At 40.6% G+C, this 18,987-nt stretch overlaps 1 protein-coding gene across 6 annotated transcripts in view; it reads left to right on the top strand.

Annotated features, from left to right (window-relative positions):
- Positions 1-18,987, top strand: part of gria4b (glutamate receptor, ionotropic, AMPA 4b) — a 164,186-nt gene that overhangs the window by 89,346 nt on the left and 55,853 nt on the right. For all 6 annotated transcript variants that reach the window (XM_052104069.1, XM_052104072.1, XM_052104071.1 and 3 more), the window contains exons 4-7: positions 7,482-7,666; positions 8,079-8,132; positions 9,692-9,850; positions 18,613-18,780. In XM_052104069.1, coding sequence (XP_051960029.1) covers positions 7,482-7,666; positions 8,079-8,132; positions 9,692-9,850; positions 18,613-18,780 — 566 coding nt within the window. The remainder of the gene's footprint in view (positions 1-7,481; positions 7,667-8,078; positions 8,133-9,691; positions 9,851-18,612; positions 18,781-18,987) is intronic.

Genomic DNA, 18,987 nt, shown 5'->3' on the forward strand with positions numbered 1-18,987 from the left:
ATATACAGTGCTTTGATGTTAATTCATGGCAATTTATGTTTATCATAAACATTAAGGCATTTGGTATATACTGTACAATTCACAATTACTCAATTAACATTTTATGGATGATAAAAATCTAAAGTTTTTCAAAGACCTCATGAAATTGCTTTATGAATGCAGTATTCTGTCCTGTGTTGACATATTTCCTAAGTTTGTTTTCACTGACAAACTTAATTGTATTTTGTAAACATTTTGAATTTGATGCCTGCAACATACTCAAACATAGTTGGAACAGGGGCAAAAATTTATAGAATATCCAAGTTAGTAGCTTGTGCTATTTACACCTGGGCTAATATTTCTGGTCAGTATTCCTGGAAGAGAAATACTGCAAAATTTGAATACATATATCTGTTAAATGTTTTCAGCCTTTAGGAGTACACCAGCATCAGTGTTAATTTTCATAGTTTTTGTCTTTTGATGAGATGTCCTTTTAATTTAATCAAAATTTGCTCATCTCATTTTCGCATTGTCATTGTAAAATGACAGAAACATTTTAACAGACCAAACTATATCCAAATATTCAAATATTTTGAAACATGTATAAAATACTTACAATTATACAAACCTGTATCAATTAAAGAACAACATGTTTAATGTAAGATTAAAACAACATGAGAAAAATGTCCTGATAACCTAAGCTCATATATTATACATTTATGGAAGTATTAGGTACTTCTATAAGTTACTTGGAATGTTTAAACATTAGTTTCGCCTAACCTAGTTCAAGTTTACCTGTTTATCAGCTTTATATTCTGTGGAGATGTAAGTTGGATTATTATGTGTATGTTGTGGATTTTGTTGATTAATATCACATATTTGCTGACTTGTTTGGTAATTAACCCATTAATAATGTTCATTGTAAAGGTGTTCAGCTCTTGAACTTATCTCATAGTGAAATCGGAAACAGTAGGTTGACTTTTTTTAAGTGGAAATTGGTCTGTGCTGACCAATAATTAGAAACACTGCCCCACAATGGTAAAAGTGGTAAGTGTTGTTGGGCATATATGCATGTGCAAGCTCCATTTTCCAGATGAAATGTCCACTGGGGGGCGGCAAAAGCAAGTTGTGAAGCAGGCTGTAATACAGTGAAGAGAAATGTGCATTTTATAAACCGAACCCCCCCATCCCAAACCACATACCTAAATCTAACCATCAGTGGAATAAACATTTAATGTTAGAGGGGAAAATGCAACCTCAGAATCTTGCTCGTAACTGATTCTGCAAACATGATTACTTCCTGGTTACAATGCGGGATCCGAATCCGGGTCTCCCACGCTACTTGCTTCCTGTCATGCCACAGGAGATGGTAAACATGCTGAGCCTTTGCAAAAATGTCTGATAAGAGATGCCGCATGTCAGAGAGTCGGCATGGTGTTGCCGATCTACAGGCTACTCTCGGAAACAACATGCTGACTTGTGTGATCATGCTGGCTCTTCCAGCTCATGCAGCTCAAGCTGTGAAATTCCCTACATACTATGACTTTATTATCTGAATCAGTTCTTTCTATATTCTTTAAAAAATTTAAAATAAATAAACAAACAGTTTCTGCATTGTTAATATCTTACAGTATAATTTTTTCCTTATCTTACTGTATTTGTGTCAACTGTATTTTTTATTTAAACTGTTTGATTATTATCGCAATACATCTTTTTTTGTCACTTCTTCTCGTTGATGAAATGAGAAAAAAAAACTTTGTCTACAAACATTTTTGTAATTTTGTTGATGAGATTAACACTAACTCGTCAATAGATTGATTCAAGCCACAAAATTAAGATTTTCCTTAACGCATATTTTGTGTCTTCTTTTAATTTATGCATTAGATTTCAATACTAATTTAAATGCCTCTCCATGTGGCAATTTATGGCAGTGAGAGAAAGGGTGAATAGACACAGCACCCGATCGAGCAACAAGGTTGTCAGATCAAGCACAGGTTAATCCTCTAAATAGTGGAGCCGAGAGAGCTGTGTTGCCAAATTCTGATTGTGACCATAAGGGTCCGTTTTACAGGGACATCTGCTCATCTTGGAGTCAAGTGGGCCTCAGAGGCTCTGAGTGCCTATTTCAAACAGCTAGATTAACATATCCAACATCAGCCCTGTCTGATTAGTACAAGCAGCACTGAGGCCAGTTAGCTAGAATAAGAAGGGCTGTAATGGAGCTCCAAAGTCCTCACAGAGAGCTTCAATTACACCTTGGAGAAGATGACAAAAAGCAGCTCGTTCAGCCTTCCATTTTAGCCGACACTTATGTTTCTGCATGGTGATGGGTTCTATTTTAAGGATGCAGGTGATTAAGGTCAAGCAACCGAATAGATCATGTTTTTGTCTGTTTTTTAGCCTGCTGGGACCATGTGCTCCCATGGGGATTTTGGCCTAAAACGAGTCTGTCCGCATGAAAGGATTGGAGGTACATATCTGTGTTCTCCGATCTGTGTCATGTGATCGCTCACAGGCCTGCAGTTGCAGATGAGAGAGTACTGCACTGGTGCAAGGATGACTCACTGACAATGTCACAAATCACATTCTTTCTGAACAAATGGGAGCAGTGCCTCAATGGTTTAAGTCTTTAATGTTTTGATGCACACTAGGGCTGGGTGATATATTGAATCAATATGTATTTGCTAGGATTTTGCTAGCGATATTGCGAATATCGCAATTATTTTGAATGCATTTTTTATTTGGTACTAAAAAGGACTTTGGCATTAAACTAGATTCCCAAAACCTCCTTGCATCGTAACTCACGAGAATGAGAGCATTAAGACAAAGCTATTTTAATAGCGTTTTTGAGTTAAATGTCAGTATTGAAAAAAGCGTTAGATATGGTAAGTTTGATTCATTTTACATGAATCAGTTCAAAACTGATTTAAAGATTTGTTTGCTCCACCATTAAAAATGCTAACTGAAGTCTTTTTTTCTTCTTATATTATATTATATTTATTTCTTTAAAATTTAAAATGTATATGTAGGAAACAACCTAGTCTCATAGAATTAATGTTACTATCACTAAATCTATCTAAATGGCTTTCTACATTTTGCTGGAGTTTCCTGGTGAAATTATGCACTACAACATAACTTTCACACAAATCAAAGATACTATGGCTGATTATGACTTATGACACATATTTATCACTCTGTTATTCACACACAGCTATGTTATATTGAAACACTTATATTCTAACGCATCATTTGAAAAACATCTTGGTTACTGTTGTAACCTCCATTCCCGATAAAGGGAATGAGATGTTGTGTCGATGTAGTGACACTAGGGGTCGCTATTGGGAGCCCCAAACACCTCTGATCTTTGAAAAAAGGCCAATGAGAATCAGCGAGTGGAATTTCCATGCCACTCCCCCGGACATACGGTTATAAAAGGAGCTGGCTGTCACCACTCATTCCTGTTTTGTGCTGAGAAGCCAAGACAGGGTCCCGGACATTCCAGCAGGTAGTACAGCGTTGTGGTAAGAGGGACACAATGTCTCATTCCCTCCATCAGTGAACTGAGGTTACAACAGTAGCCGAGACGTTCCCCTTCTGTCAATCACTCAACGTTGTGTTGATGTAGTGACACTAGGGGTCCCTATACAAAAACAACACAACAGCTGAACCGTGTTACGTGTACTGCTGATGCAGGTGCAAGCAAGCTGCTGCGTGCATAATAGCGGGTGCATCAGTCTGCACGTAGCCTCCCCTAACGCCCTAAAAGACATCATGTAGTTCCCCACATCCCTAAGGGGGGGAAGAGACATAACTAGCATGGGAGCATGGGCGCCAGCCTCTGCCTTTTCACTCCACATAGTACTAGATTTGGCTGGGGCCATTTAACGCTATTATATTTGCCGGGAAAGTGTTCTTTTCTTTTCCTTTTCTTTCAGGGGAAAAAGACCCCCTCGGACACCACATACTGCCCGAAGGGGAGGTAACATGTGGAAAAACGTCACACGGGCTCACCAGCCACACATGGAAGATGCACGGTGGCCTCGAAGGGGAGGAACTCTACAAACACAGCAACCGGGGACTGAGAGAGCTCTGCCCAAGGAGACACGGGTCTGTTGACAGGGAGACTGTACTGTGGAAAATACATCACAAGGGAATACCAGAGTAACCAGCACCTGTGGAGCACCTACCCCAGTACAGGGCATATTAGCACACGTACTGGTATGGCTGTGAATTCCTCTGCCGAATTCGCGAGCCAAAGGGCTAGGGAGGATAACATCCAGGGATCATGGATTTGACAAAGAGCTGCTCAGAGCATCTAGAGCTCTGCGTGCGATCCAAATAGGTGCGCAAAGCACGCACCACACACAGCAACAATAAGGCCGAACTCCATGTAGGTGTTGCTGCCAGAGGACTCCTGCTGGTCCCCAACCCTCTTGATGGATTTCATGAGCGCAGACAGGAGGGCTGTCTTCAAAGAGAGGGCTTCCAGCTTGACTGGCTGTAGGGGCTCAACGGGGTGCTCTGAAGGCCCAGAAGGACCACGGAGAGATTCTGGGGAAAAGAGGGATAGCCTAGGAGGATTCAGCCTCCTGGTACCTTTCAGGAATCTGACAATCAGGTTGTGCTTCCCCAAGGACTTACCGTCCGTCCACCACGTTTTGGTGCGCCCCTATAGTGGCCACATACACTTTCGGCGTGCAGACGGGGTACGGGATCTTGAACCGCGCCAGGGAACTGCCAGGCAAAGTCCTCGATGGTGTCGAAACCTTGTCGGTGTCCCTCATCTCAAACAGATTCAGCCATAGGTGGCACTCTAGAGGTGGCCTGTCCAGTGGCACTGTAGGCTTTGGTCGCCAGATACAACACAATCCTACCGGCACTGGAGGGGAGCCAGGTCTACCCATCAAGGGTAGTGAAAGCGGACGAACTGGGAAGTCGGGTTTGGGCAGAAAAGGTGTCCTCCATGACCTCTCGAGCTCTAAAAGAGAAGTTGATCTGGCCGTGAGGAACTTGATGGGGGCAAACGATCATGCTGGGTAATGGGAGGTCCAAGGGGATTTACCAGGCGAGTCCACGCCCATTGGAGTCCCCAAATCGCCTCCGGTGCCGGCCGAGCTGGCCTTGTACTCGTAGGTAGAAGGCGCGGCTCAGGGGCGGCTGGAGCACCTTTCCCGCAGAACATGGTCAATGTGGCAGGGCGGAGGGCGGGGCCGGGTCGTGATCATACACACCCGGTCCCGTATTAGGCTAATCAAGCCTCTGAAGTATAAAGGTCGACTGCAGAGTATCGTGCGGGAGAGAGAGATGGTTAGCGGACATGTCCGTCATGTGTGTGTTTATGTTGTCTTTTAAGTTGATCATTAAAACTATTATTTACATCGTCAAGCCGGTTCTCACCTCCTCCTTTCCATTGATCCCGTTACACTGCCTTTATACCTCAGAGGCTTGATTAGCCTAATAAGGGGACCGGGTGTGTATGATCACGACCCGGCCCCGCCCTCCGCCCTGTCACAGTCATGTTCTCACAATGAACGTGGCCGTCTGAGGCGGTGAAATATGACTGGAACTACACAAAGGAGGAAAGGCATCTTTAAAAAAGACTTGTCTTTAAAAAGAAGTTCACGTCAATGTGTTTTGCTCTAATAGAGAAAATACACTCTTTTGCAGGAATATATACTCTTTTAACTCTGTCGAAGTGCCAAGGGCCGTATTCTGCACTGATCGTGCAGAATTATGATCGTGCAGAAGGTCGTGCAGAAGGAGAGAAAACCGCTGGAATGCGACATTTATCCAACAGCAACAGTCTTCGTTTAAATGTGAATGGACCAGCAGTGGAATTCAGCTTGCTGACAAACAACCACTCAGCTTGTTTTATACCCGGGTGTATGGGGGAGTTGCATGCAAATTCCACTCACCAATTCTCATTGGCTTTTTTCAAAGATCAGAGGTGTTTGTGGCTCCCAAGAGCGACCCCTAGTGTTACTTCATCGACACAATGTCGAGTGAGTGACATAGGGGGATCTATACAATTTACTGCTTGTTATACAGACCCACCAACAATTACACAGTTATTCCAAAGTGATTAGCTTCCGCTCTAGCTTACCCGATAGAGGGTTTGACTTTAAAGGGTGCTCAAAGTGAAAGTGTAGTGAAAGTTCCATTAAAGCGACACAAAATTATGTGGTTGCTTCAGTAAATGTGCTTTTAATGGCAAATTTGCTTTTAATACACTATCTGTTAGGTTTAGGTGTTGATTTAGAGAATGATGTCAGTTTTTTTTCACCACTAATACAATTCAGACCAAATTTGTGAACACTATCGGTTAGGTTTAGGTTAAAATATTAGGTTAAGGAGGTACATTTTACTTATTAAAAATTCCATCTAATATTCACCTGAAGAACCTCTGATTACAATATAATTTCACTCAATTTTGGAGCCCCCCCGCTGGGTATTTCACTGGGAAACTGCAACCAAATGTGTATGAATCCTTTTGTGCATTTAGTGGAAAACAGTTTAGTAACATGCATTGATTGTTATTCTAAAGATTTCATATATTGGTAAGTACAATTCATTTCCGCAAATCAGTATGATCTGTTGTTTCAATTAATTGAATTAGTTGGTGCCATCACTCAAAATGTTCACTGAAGTCTCATCTTTCTTATATTGTATTAATGCCTTTCCATTTAAAACATATTTAGGAAAATATTGCTGTTTTTTGTGTTAGGTTATATTGGTGCAAATAAATGAAAATGACTCAATATGACTCTTCATTTCATTAATTTGGTGGGAACAGTGTAGAAAAAAAGTCTTGATTATGTGTATCTAAATTAATTTCTCCCCAATTTGGAATTCCCAGTTCCCAATGCACTCTAAATCTTTGTGGTGGCATAGTGACTTGCCTCAATCCAGGTGGTGGAGGATGAATCTCAGTTGCCTCGGAGACCTGACTGGAGTCACTCAGCATGCCTTGGATTCGAATTTGCGACTCCAGGGGTGGTAGTCAGCGTCTTTACTAGCTGAGCTACCCAGGCCCCTGTTTACCTACATTTTTAATATAATGATAAGTTTGATTTAATACCATCATTTCGATCTGTATGTTTCAATTAATCAATTCAAAACTCTGAATTGATGCTGAAGTGTAATTTTCTTATATTGTATTCATGTCTTTAAATTTGAAAATATTGGTGTTTTTGAAGTGTAGTGTTATATTGGTGCAAATAAATGATAATGATCAGTATGATTCTTCCTTTTGTTCATTTAGTGAAGAAATGTACACTTGTAAACATGCCTTTATATTTTTTTATCTACTTTTTTATATTTTACAATATCTGTTTGGTTGAAATGATCATCTTACTAAAATGAAATCTGAGCGATAGCATAAATATTAAGATGTGTATTTACCGTCAAAAGGCTGAATAATATCTGTATTTGTTTTTAGCCATATCAGCCATTCATAATGCACATAGTGATGAAATGCCTTGCTGTTTACCCTTTTGTTATAGGATATTCAATACTACAGGCCATCATGGAAAAAGCAGGGCAGAACAGTTGGCAGGTCAGTGCCATATGCGTCGAAAACTTTAATGACGCCAGTTACCGACAGCTTCTCGAAGACCTGGACCGCAGACAGGAAAAGACGTTTGTGATAGACCTGGAAGCAGAGAGACTTAACAACATGCTGGAACAGGTGGGATTTGGGGGCGCTGTGAGGTACATATATATAGCATACATTTTTTTAAAGAAGACTGAATATGCATGACCACAAGGTTCTGAGGGAACACAGAACTGATTTCCTTAAGTAATTTCATTTCAGAAATTACACCCCCATCTTGCAAAGTACTTTATTCACAAAAACCTCTCTCTTGATATTTCTTTCTCATTTTGTAGCTGTCAAATGTTTTTAAAATATTCTTGCTTGTGTTTGCTTTGATATCCCTCAAATTGCAGAGCAGTATGGGGAGAGGCAGACATAATTAAAAACTGCAGAATTCTGCTTTCCAAACTGCTAACAGATCAGTCATACATTCATAAGATGGGTGAATGTCGAAAACGGTATTTGCTTTTAGGATTTGCTCTCACTTTAGCATTTATCTCCACAGATTGTGAGCGTCGGCAAGCATGTCAAAGGCTACCATTACATCATGGCGAATATGGTGAGCTAAATTGTATTTCCTTATCACTTTAGTCTCCCTGTCAACTGGTTTTCCTTTCATGTTCTGCTGTATTTTTTACTTTCTACTAGTCCTGGGTGATATATCAAATACTCACAATATATTCACAATGATTTTGCTTGTTTTATTGCTTTGGACATTACAAGTAAGCAAAAATGTAAATGTTCTCATCATTTACTCACCCTCACGCCATCCCAGATGTGTATGACTTTTTTCTTCTGCTGAACGCAAATGAAGATTTTAGAAGTAAATAGTGATCTGGCCTTTGAAGCTTCAAAAAGCACTCCTTTTTCACTGTACATCTTGCCATTGAAATTTCTAGGCACAATCAAAATTTCAATGATTTCACTTCCTAGATCTTGACTCATGCGCAGAGTGCTAGATGACACTATAGGAAATGTAATCATGTTTGAAATCATGATCGCCAAGGACACTGCATTCAAGATGTACAGTGAAAAAGGAGTTATATGTTGGTCTGTTCTCACCCAAAACCAACTGGAACGCTTCAGAAGAAACTGATCAAATCAATGGGGTCTGATGGATTATGTTTATGCTGACTTAATCTGCTTTTAGGAGCTTCAAAAGCCAAATCACCATTCACTTGTATTGTGTGGTCCTACAGAGCTGAGATATTCTTCAAAAAATCTTATTTTGTGTTCTGCAGAAGAAAGAAAGTCACACATCTTAGATGGAAAGTATGTAAATGTTGAGGGAATTAAAATTTTCTGGTGAACTAACCCTTTAAAACAGACATTTGCAACATCACTCAAAAATGTTCACAGATATATATATAGGATGTTTATTACAATGTATTGTTACATTGATGCATATAAAGGAAAATTTGTGAAATTTAGTGAAAAACAATTTTGTAAACTTTCCTTGATCATTTTTTTTATAATATTTTTTTTATAATTAAAGATTTTTTCCAGTATATTACTATTAAATATTATTTTATACTATAAAATCTTGCTTTAAACATTTTGAATCAATTTGACATTGATTATAAAAAATCTAATTTTTAGAGCAAACACATAAATATCAAGATATTTTTGAAAAATGTCAAATTCTGAAATCAATTTTTTTTTTGTTATATTGCCCAGCCTGACATTCTACATAGTACTATCTACTGGTTTGTCATGGCCTCTCCTTTCTCTCTCAATCTCTTTCTTTCTCCTGCCCTCCCTCGCTTTTTTTTTTCTTAATCTTCTCTTTCTTTAAGCAAGATCAATTTGAGAGACTCATTTGTATTCCAGTCTGAGCGGTGGTGACAATGTTTTAATGATGCTGGGAGCTGCAGAGCGTACACTCTCTCACTCTCTCTCTCTCTCTCTCTCTGCTTGCTTGCTTTTCACGGAATTGGCTCACAGAGGCGAGCTGGATATGAGTGTTTGCAGAATTTCTCTTATCGTAGCCCTGCATTGCCAACTATATTTTAATAATCTCTCTCTCTTTCTCTCACTCTCTCTCTCTCTCTCTCTATCGATCTATCTCTCTCTGTTTCACTCTGTATTTCTTTCCTTTCTCCTCCTATGCTCTGGCAGGGTTTTAAGGACATCAACCTGGAGCGTTTCATGCATGGGGGAGCCAATGTGACAGGCTTTCAGTTGGTGGACTTCAGTAATCCCATGGTTATTAAACTCATGCAGCGTTGGAACAAGTTGGACCAGCGCGAGTACCCCGGCTCTGACACGCCTCCCAAGGTAACATCACATGGCCCAGTCCAGATCAAGTTCAGATCCAGTGCTGAACTTCTTTAAACTCAAATTTATTAGCATAAACACCATCCATCTATCCATCTTCAACCGCTTATCCTAAGTCGGGTCGCAGGGGCAGCAGCTCCAACAGGGGGCCCCAAACTTCCCTATCCCGAGCCATATTAACCAGCTCTGACTGGGGGACCCCGAGGCGTTCCCAGGCCAGTAATCTCTCCACCTAGTCCTGGGTCTTCCCCGAGGCCTCCTCCCAGCTGGACATGCCTGAAACACCTCCCTAGAGAAGCCCACCACCCATCTAGAGGAAGCCCATTTTGGCCCCTTGTACTCACAACCCAGTTCTTTCAGTCATGACCCAGCCTTCATGACCATAGGTGAGAGTAGGAACAAAAATTTGTAGATCAAGAGCTTTGCCTTCCAGCTCAGCTCTCTTTTCATGACAACGGTGCGATAGAGCGAGTGCAATACCGCCCCCGCTGCCCCGATTCTCCGGCCAACCTCCCGCTCCATTGTTCCCTCACTTGTGAACAAGACCCCGAGGTACTTGAACTCCTTCACTTGGGGCAATACCTCCTTCCCTACCCAGAGTACGCACTCCATCGGTTTCCTGCTGAGAACCATGGCCTCAGATTTAGAGGTGCTAATCCTCATCCCAGCCGCTTCACACTCGACTGCCAAGCGATCCAGTGAGAGCTGAAGGTCACGGACCGATGATGACATAGCATAAACACACAATAACTAATTTCATCCAGTCACTTTGAAAGACTTCCAAAATCTCTAGAAAGAGTATTATCATCACAAACAATGCAATCCAAGTGTGTTTCAAGGTTGCAGTTAGGCAGAATTGTTTTATCTCCAATTTTTACGAAATTTCAGTAGTAATAATGACTTACAAAATGGGTTAAAAACTCCATGGTCCATCCAAATAAACTCTAAAATGAGAATGTCCCTGCCCCTAATGCCACTAATATAAAAACATTTGCAAGTATCAAATGGATGTGACATAACTGATGCCTGTTGGTTATTTAAATTTTAAAAAAGAAACAAGCCTTCAATATGTTCCACCCAAACTTGTTTCAATAGGAAATACATCAACACAATAGCAAAAACTGCTTCACAAGCAATTTCATGGAGTCTTTAATAGTTGTTTGTACAGAAAAAAAGAGGGTAGGTCATGTAAAAATCCATGTCATTTCAACCCCTACATTGAATTATAGACCTGCATTATGATGAGCTATTTCATTCATCCTTTTCTAAATCGACGAATCCTGCCAGTGGTTTGATATGCCTGTTCATGTCTGCATTATGAAAGCAAGGGTTTTGTTTATCCATTTGTACTGGGGCTGAGCTTCCCCTTGGGGGCTGATGAAGATGACATTCTTTGGAGGGCGGTTCCATTGATCCCTGCCTAGTGATGCGCCGTAGTAACGGAATTCCCTATGGCGTGGCCTGAGGGGACATCACTTTAACAGGCGGCTGCTCCTCACTGCACACCGCTGGATTGGGTGGGGGGGCTCCACAAAACCACAAGGCTCAGATTGAATCAGACGAACTAGCAAGAAATGGTGTAAAAAGAAGTCTCAGAGAGGCTGTTTCTGGTGTGGTCCACCCATCAGCTTGACAGGCTACAGTAACATCCAGTCACCACATGCACAGATTTACATTTTCACTCCTACTGATGCAATTTACACTGTTATTCCGCAAGCAGTGCAAGCACACAATCTCTCAGTGATAACATTGTGATTTTGACTTATCTACTTCCATGGTTCCAAATTTAGGCTTGCCAAGAACCTAATGAGAGTACAAATTGTCTTGCCAGTTTTTCCAAAAACGTTATTACACAGCTAAAAATAATTTTCTTCATTATCCTTAAAACATGACACATTTATTGAGGTGCAAAATTGCATGATATTAAGTCTTGTTTTCAGAAAAATATAACAAAATGTAGTGCTTTAAAAGTTTATGCTTAATACAAGATAAAACATTTGCCAATGCAGTAAGTAATGTAATTACATTTCCCCTTCTGTCACTCACTCGACGTTGTGTTGATTGTAGTGACACAAGGGGCTTCTTTCGGAAGTCTCGGATACCTCTGAATATGAAAAAGGCCAATGCCAAATTGGCGAACAGAATTTGCATGGCCCGCCCCCAGACATATGGGTTTAAATGGTGGGGATTGTGCATCTGTTCAGTCAGATTCTTTCTTCAGAGCCAAGCGGTTGTGTGTTCAGTGAGCTGAAAAAATCACCACTGTTCAACTCACCTCTAAAGAGAGCTTTGCTGTTGGATCTACGGCGCATTGCCAGAGACTTTCTCCCTCCTCTGCACGCTAGTGCAGTCCACACCCCAGGGCGCTTTGACAGCTTCCTAAAAGAGCAACAACTCCTCTAAAGAGCTTTATTTTCTCTAAAAGAGTTAATGCGTTTGTGTCAAACGTCTTTTTAAAGATGAGTATTTGCCCTTCTGCCTTTGCGTTGTTCCTGGATGTGGCAGATATCTCTCCGCTTCTGACGGTCAAAGGTGCTGCCATGTGTGTCTGGGTCGTGATCACACAGAGGCAGCATTTGTGGTTGGCTCTTGTAATCATTGCGAGAACTTGATCATGGCATATTTGTGATCACAGCTTTCCTTTCTCAAGGGAAATGCCACTCCAGCCACCCCCCGCTTTGCTCCTTCTTCCGACGGGATTGAGGTTGACCCGGCTGGCGATGGAGGCGATTTGGGGGATTCAGCAGGCGCGGTTTCACCGGGTAAATCCCCATGAACCACCCACCCCCCAGCACGCTCGATTGCTTGGCTCGACGTGAGACCTGCACGTGGGTAGTCCTGATCCTGATGTGCTGCATGAACTGCGCTTAGCAACCAACTTCGACCTCCGGGCCACGAAGGTCACAGCGCGAGCACTCGGACAGGCGATGGCCACCCTTGTGGTCCAGGAATGTCAGCTTTGGCTGAACTTGGTCGAGATGCGGAAACTGACAAAGCCCACTTTCTCAACTCCCCCATCCCTGTCTATTTGGCGACACCGTTGAAGACTTTGCCCAGCAGTTTTCAGTGGTGAAAAAGCAGACGGAGGCCATCCAATACATCCTACTTTGGCGCCGGTCTACATCCAGCCAAGCCTGTCTGCTCACCGAGGGCATCCCCCTGCGGCATCAAGAAACCAGCAGGTAGCTCCGCCTCAACCACAGGAAGCAGATGCCCCCCATCTCACAAACCTCCTCAAGGACCCGGACGGCTCCCAAGCGTTCCTGAGACAGACCACCCAGGAGACGAGAAGTTCGCACAGGAGCTGGTAGCCAGACTACTCCTTCCCCCGGCTGTCCCCCTCCAGCATAAAGGTATATGTAGCCACTATAGCTGCCCACCATGATGCAGTGGACGGTAAGTCCTTAGGGAAGCACGTCTTGATCATCAGGTTTCTAAGAGGCACCCGGAGGTTGAACCTTCCCAGGCCATGCCTGTTCCCCTTGTGGGATCTGTCCGTGGTCTTCACAGGCCCTTCTGATTGTGCTCACTTCCATTAAGAGGGTTGGAGACCTGCAAGCTTTCTCTGTCAGCGACACTTGCCTGGAGTTTGGTCCAGCAGATGCTCATGTCATCCAAAGACCTCGACCGGGCTATGTGCCCAAAGTTCCTATGACCCCTTTCAGGGACCAGGTAGTGAACCTGCAAGCGCTGCCCCGGGAGGAGGCAGACTCAGCCTTATCGTTGGTGTTTCCGGTATGTGCTTTGCGTACCTATTTGGACCACAAACAGAGCTTTAGACTCTCTGAGCAGCTCTTTGTAGAGCTCCTCCCTTATTAGGCAGGACCTACCACTGCGCCACTTCCATGTGTGGCATGACATATTTGTCCCATTTTAACCTCCCCAGCCTGGGGAGGATGTGGTCTCCTTGGTGTCTTTTCCCCCTGAAAGAATAGGACTGGAAGAGAACACCTTCCTTGATGTGTGTTATAGCTAGATGCCCCAGCTGCATCTAACATTCTATGAGGAGAGAGAAAAGGGCCACGGCTGGAGCGGCCTGCTCCCATGCTTGTCACGTCGCTTGTTTCCACCCCTCAAATGAAATCCTTGGTCTGATGCCTGGATCCTAATAAAAACAATATGTCGTCTTATTGGGGCGTTGGGGAAGGTTACATGCAGTCTGATGCTCATGCTCCTTTGACACGCTACAGTTTGCTGCACCAGCATCAGCAGATCACGTAACACGGTTCAGAGTAGGTAGCGCTATTGAATCAACACAACATCGAGTGAATGACAGGTTATTAGTGTAACCCACGTTTCCTGATGGAGGGAAAGAGACGTTGTGTCCCCCTTGCCACAACACTGTACCAAGCCACTGTAATGGCCGAAACTTATTCTCGGCTCCTCTGTGCAGAACCTGACTGAACCGATGCACTATCCCTGCCTTCTATACCCATATGTCTAGAAATGGAAATTCTGTTCACCAAAATAGGCATCAGAATTTTTCATATTCAGAGGTATCCGAGGCTCCCGGAAAAAGCCCCCATCAGGGAATGGGGGTTACACTAGTAACCTAGATGTTTTCATTGAAAACAAGACTTTACTTCTTTTACAAATATACATGGAAAAACATTAAAATATATATATAAAATGCAGTAAGAAAAATTAAAAGTTTATTTTTCTTATATCACTGGAAAATAGTTTTCCTTGTTTTAAGCATTTAATTTAGTCACATTTCTTTGAAAAAAGACTTGTATATGTCATTTTACAAATAAGGAAAAAAACAGCTAAATAATGTTTTTTGTTAAAAGAACATAAAATCTAATTTTTTAATAAAAATATATTAATAATATATATAATAATATAAATTAGGCCTTTTCTCAATAGAGCGCAACAGTCTGGTTCCAGAAGTAAAAATGGTCCATAGACTAACTGAATTTTAACAATAACTTATAACCCATTAAAAACAATCGTATCTTGATCTCTGAGCTTGATCATTGATGGTATATGCTTCCGTTTAAGCCATTTGTCTGCATTATATCAACTTCATTGTTTAAAAATAAATTTTTAGTGTTTGATAGCTGAATTCCTGCAAACAACTACATTACCCATTGTACAGCAGAAAAAGATCCACCAATCAGAGAACCACGGCAAACCAAGCGTGCCTCGGAGCGACCGCCCGCTCCCATGATGTATGAATGTCTATGGAAAAAAAGAAATGGAATATACTTCCCGAACCCAGGTGGGGGGTGAATAAGTGGGCGAGCACTCTATTCACTCACTATTTGCAGGTGTGGCAAAAGTTAATTTTGGACACTGGCTGCATCACTTTTGCTCTGTCTCTTTCATCCCAAATACCTCAAGCTACTCCTATAAGCCATTGTAAGACAGCAGCACAAAAGACCACAAATTAGACCCCATCTTTGGGGATTAATCAATGTGTTTTAGAAATTATGAGAGCACATGAATTGAAGAGAGCTGAGCATTACCTGGAGTTATAATCCTTTTGGTCATGAGGGAGTCAGTAACCTAACAGCTATTGTTATCTTTGATTATTAATATTGGTCCTTGACAGTGTGGTAGAATAGATATAAACTCATAACCTTCAATATTTGCTTATTTGCTTTGCAATATTTCTCCAATATATATCCAGCTCAACCTTACTCTTGTTCAACTTATTGTTCCCTGTCTGTCATTTACACAGGTCTTTCTGTGGTTTTCTATTATGTTTGTAATGGAGAGTCTCTGTTCTTATACCAGAGATCTGTTGATGGAATGACACATACAGTATTGTATCATCTCATAGCACTGCAAGAGTTACTTCTTTCAACTGTAAACAAACATCACTCTCTGAACACACGGCAGGAGTATTTTTGGCTGGAACGGTTTATGTATGTCAACATGATCACACAAAGTTCCCGTTACCCTAGGATTGGCAACAGTATGCCAACTCACTGACATGCCCTGTCTCCCATTGGACATATTTGGAATGACTCAACAACAATTACTTTCCCTCGTGGCATGACTGGTAGCGTGTTTCATCAGTTGCATGGGAGACCACAGCTCAATCCCCATTCAAACATGGAAGTAATCACAATTGTAAAACAATCACTAGCGTGATAAGGAGGTTGTATTTTTATCCCTAACATTGCATTTTGTCTCTACTAATGGTTAAGGTTAGATTTGGGTTTTGGTTGGGGGTTGGATTAAATAAAATAAGCATTTCTCTTCACTGTTTTACACCCTGCTAAGCAGAGAGAAAAAGAGAGAGAGAGCACAATCCACTTATTGGTGCAATCAGGGCAGCTTCCGATAGCAGTTGACCGGCCCTGCCGCACCCCCAACCCACCTAAGCTACTGTGTCAGAGCTCACTCGCAGCTGTCCTTTGCAGAAAAACAAAGAAAAATCACTGTCCTGGTGATTCCACTTGATTTCACAGTGTCCTCTGCTCGCAAAGACACCTTATTATTCTACAAAACTGTGTATATGCAAATCCCACATGTTGTAGGACATACTGTATGTTGCAGGATCTGAAATTAACCAGGACCCACTGAATGTGACAAAAAAGTGCCTTTAATGACCCTTAACATGGGGGTAAAAAAATGCATCCGTAGTTAATTAATTTTTTTATAATTATCTAATGTTTAATATATTTCATAATTGTTCTATATGATTTAGACAATGTAGTGACCTATATTTCCCAAATCTCTGTATTTGTTGTCTCAGAGGCAAGTAGTCTTGAATGTTTAGTTAAATGTAGTTTTATAATGTATATAAAAAAACAAAAATCCAAATATCTACACTGTTAACCCTAAAATGCATGGCAATTTCAACAAACGGTCTTACATATTTGGTTCTTTAGAGAAAATTCCACGATAATGTAACATTTTCAAAATATTTTCAAGACACTTAGAAAATAATAGAATAACATGTATTTTGAAATGTTTTGATCTTTTATTTATCATATGTTCTTGTGTTCTACTTGCTATAGTTTCCTTCCATGTTTCTTCTTCCTCAAATATTAATGTCAAATGTAAATCAAGTCATCTGCACCATCTTGTGTAACAGATAGCATGTATAATATGTATGTGTTCACATATAGGATACTAATAAATCAAGAAAATCAACGTTATATAGTATGTATTTGTATTAATATAGTACTCATTTCTCTTGTAATAAACAAAGAAATCGTTATCCTGTGATAATAAACTTATATAGATATGAAAAAATGATAGAAATACAATTGGAATTCAAATGTAAGTTGAAAAAAAATGACACTATTACATACCTAAGGTCTCTAATGTACCTGTACACTTTTGGTACCTACGGCATTATAAAGAAAGAAAACATTTGTGTGTGTGTGTGTGTGTGTGTGTTTTACACTAACACACACACACACACACACACACAGTTGTGTTTCCATGTTTTATGGGGACTTTCCATAGACATAATGGTTTTTATACTGTACAAACTTTATATTCTATCCCCTAAACCTAACCCTACCCCTAAACCTAACCATCACAGAAAACTTTCTGCATTTTTACATTTTCAAAAAACATAATGTAGTATGATTTATAAGCTGTTTTCCTCATGGGGACCGACAAAATGTCCCCACAAGGTCAAAAATTTCGGGTTTTACTATCCTTATGGGGACATTTGGTCCCCACAAAGTGATAAATACACGCTCACACACACACACACACACACACACACACACACACACACACTTTTATAAGAAAAAGATTGAGGAATACTAAAGAGGTGTGGGCACAACTCCAAAAATGGATGAGGTACATGAATGAGGTCCCGGGTCACTAAAGACCTGAGGTATGCGTTTAAGGGTTAAAACAATGCTCTTAAATGTAAGGTAAAAACTGGTAGCTGTGGTTCCTAGAAATTCACTGAAAAAAAATACAATTATTATTTTTCAGGCATCATGGGGATGTCATTTTGGAGCTTTTATATTTTACAGTTCACTACCATTTATAAAAGTAAATAAATTAATATTAATATGCCAACCTACTGGAATTACGAAACGCTGCTTTGCATTTGTGTACTTTACTGTTAACCACCATACTAACATAGGTGGTAAAACAAAAGGCCATGTGATGACATAAATTTATCAACAATTGCCCATCCAGTTGGAATGGCCAATAAAGATTTTTAATGTTAAAATATCATTAACTAATAAACATAAAATGTAACATAAAACACCCCATACATAACTGTATATAACAGTAATAAAAAAACAGAAAAACTTTTACAAAATTATTGTTAAATAACACATTAATGTATTATTATTAAAATAAATATTATCTTTTTAAAACTACCAGATAACCAATTACCAAATGTTTATTTTAGCATTTGTACATTCTATTTCCGTTATAATGAAAAGAAATGTTTACAGTTTACTGTGACTTTAGACAGCAAAGAGCTGTATAGTGTAGCAAAGGGATATCAAACATAGATATTTTAAACATATTCTAGCAGAGCATTTTGCGCTCTGATATATTGTGCTTTATTTACATATAGTTTGTATTTGATTTTAATTAGATTTTCTAGGTAACTGCCATAATTTTTCAGACTGAGAATGTATTTCAGTTAATTGCTTCAATAGATGTGTTTGTTATGGACAGTACACTGTCCTTTTTTTATATGTTATGTTTTAGTATGCCCTCTCAAAGTTAAAAATGCTGCTGCCTCTTCATAAAAAGTTCATTTCTGACATTGGTGTTTAGGTATATATAGTGTATGACATATCCATGCCCATCTGTTCCTGTAGTACACCTCTGCACTGACATACGATGGTGTGATGGTGATGGCAGAAGCCTTCCGGAACCTTCGGCGACAGAAGGTGGACATCTCCCGCAGGGGCAATGCTGGAGATTGCCTAGCCAACCCCGCAGCACCCTGGAACCAGGGTATCGACATGGAGCGCACACTCAAACAGGTCACATGCACAGATGAACAAATGTAGCCTTTAAATGGGAAAAGGGAAAGAGGCGCACTTTATAGGGTGTAAATAGGGGGAAGATAGACAGCTGGAGTAAACATGTAATGGAAGAAAAGAAAGCAAAGAGGTGAAAGAGGGCAGAGGCTGAAGAATAATTGATGATATGAAGAATGTGAAGGCCCACATTTGAATGGATTGAAGGTG

This window comes from Xyrauchen texanus, chromosome 34 (assembly GCF_025860055.1).
Source record: "Xyrauchen texanus isolate HMW12.3.18 chromosome 34, RBS_HiC_50CHRs, whole genome shotgun sequence".
NCBI classification, from domain to species: domain Eukaryota; kingdom Metazoa; phylum Chordata; class Actinopteri; order Cypriniformes; family Catostomidae; genus Xyrauchen; species Xyrauchen texanus.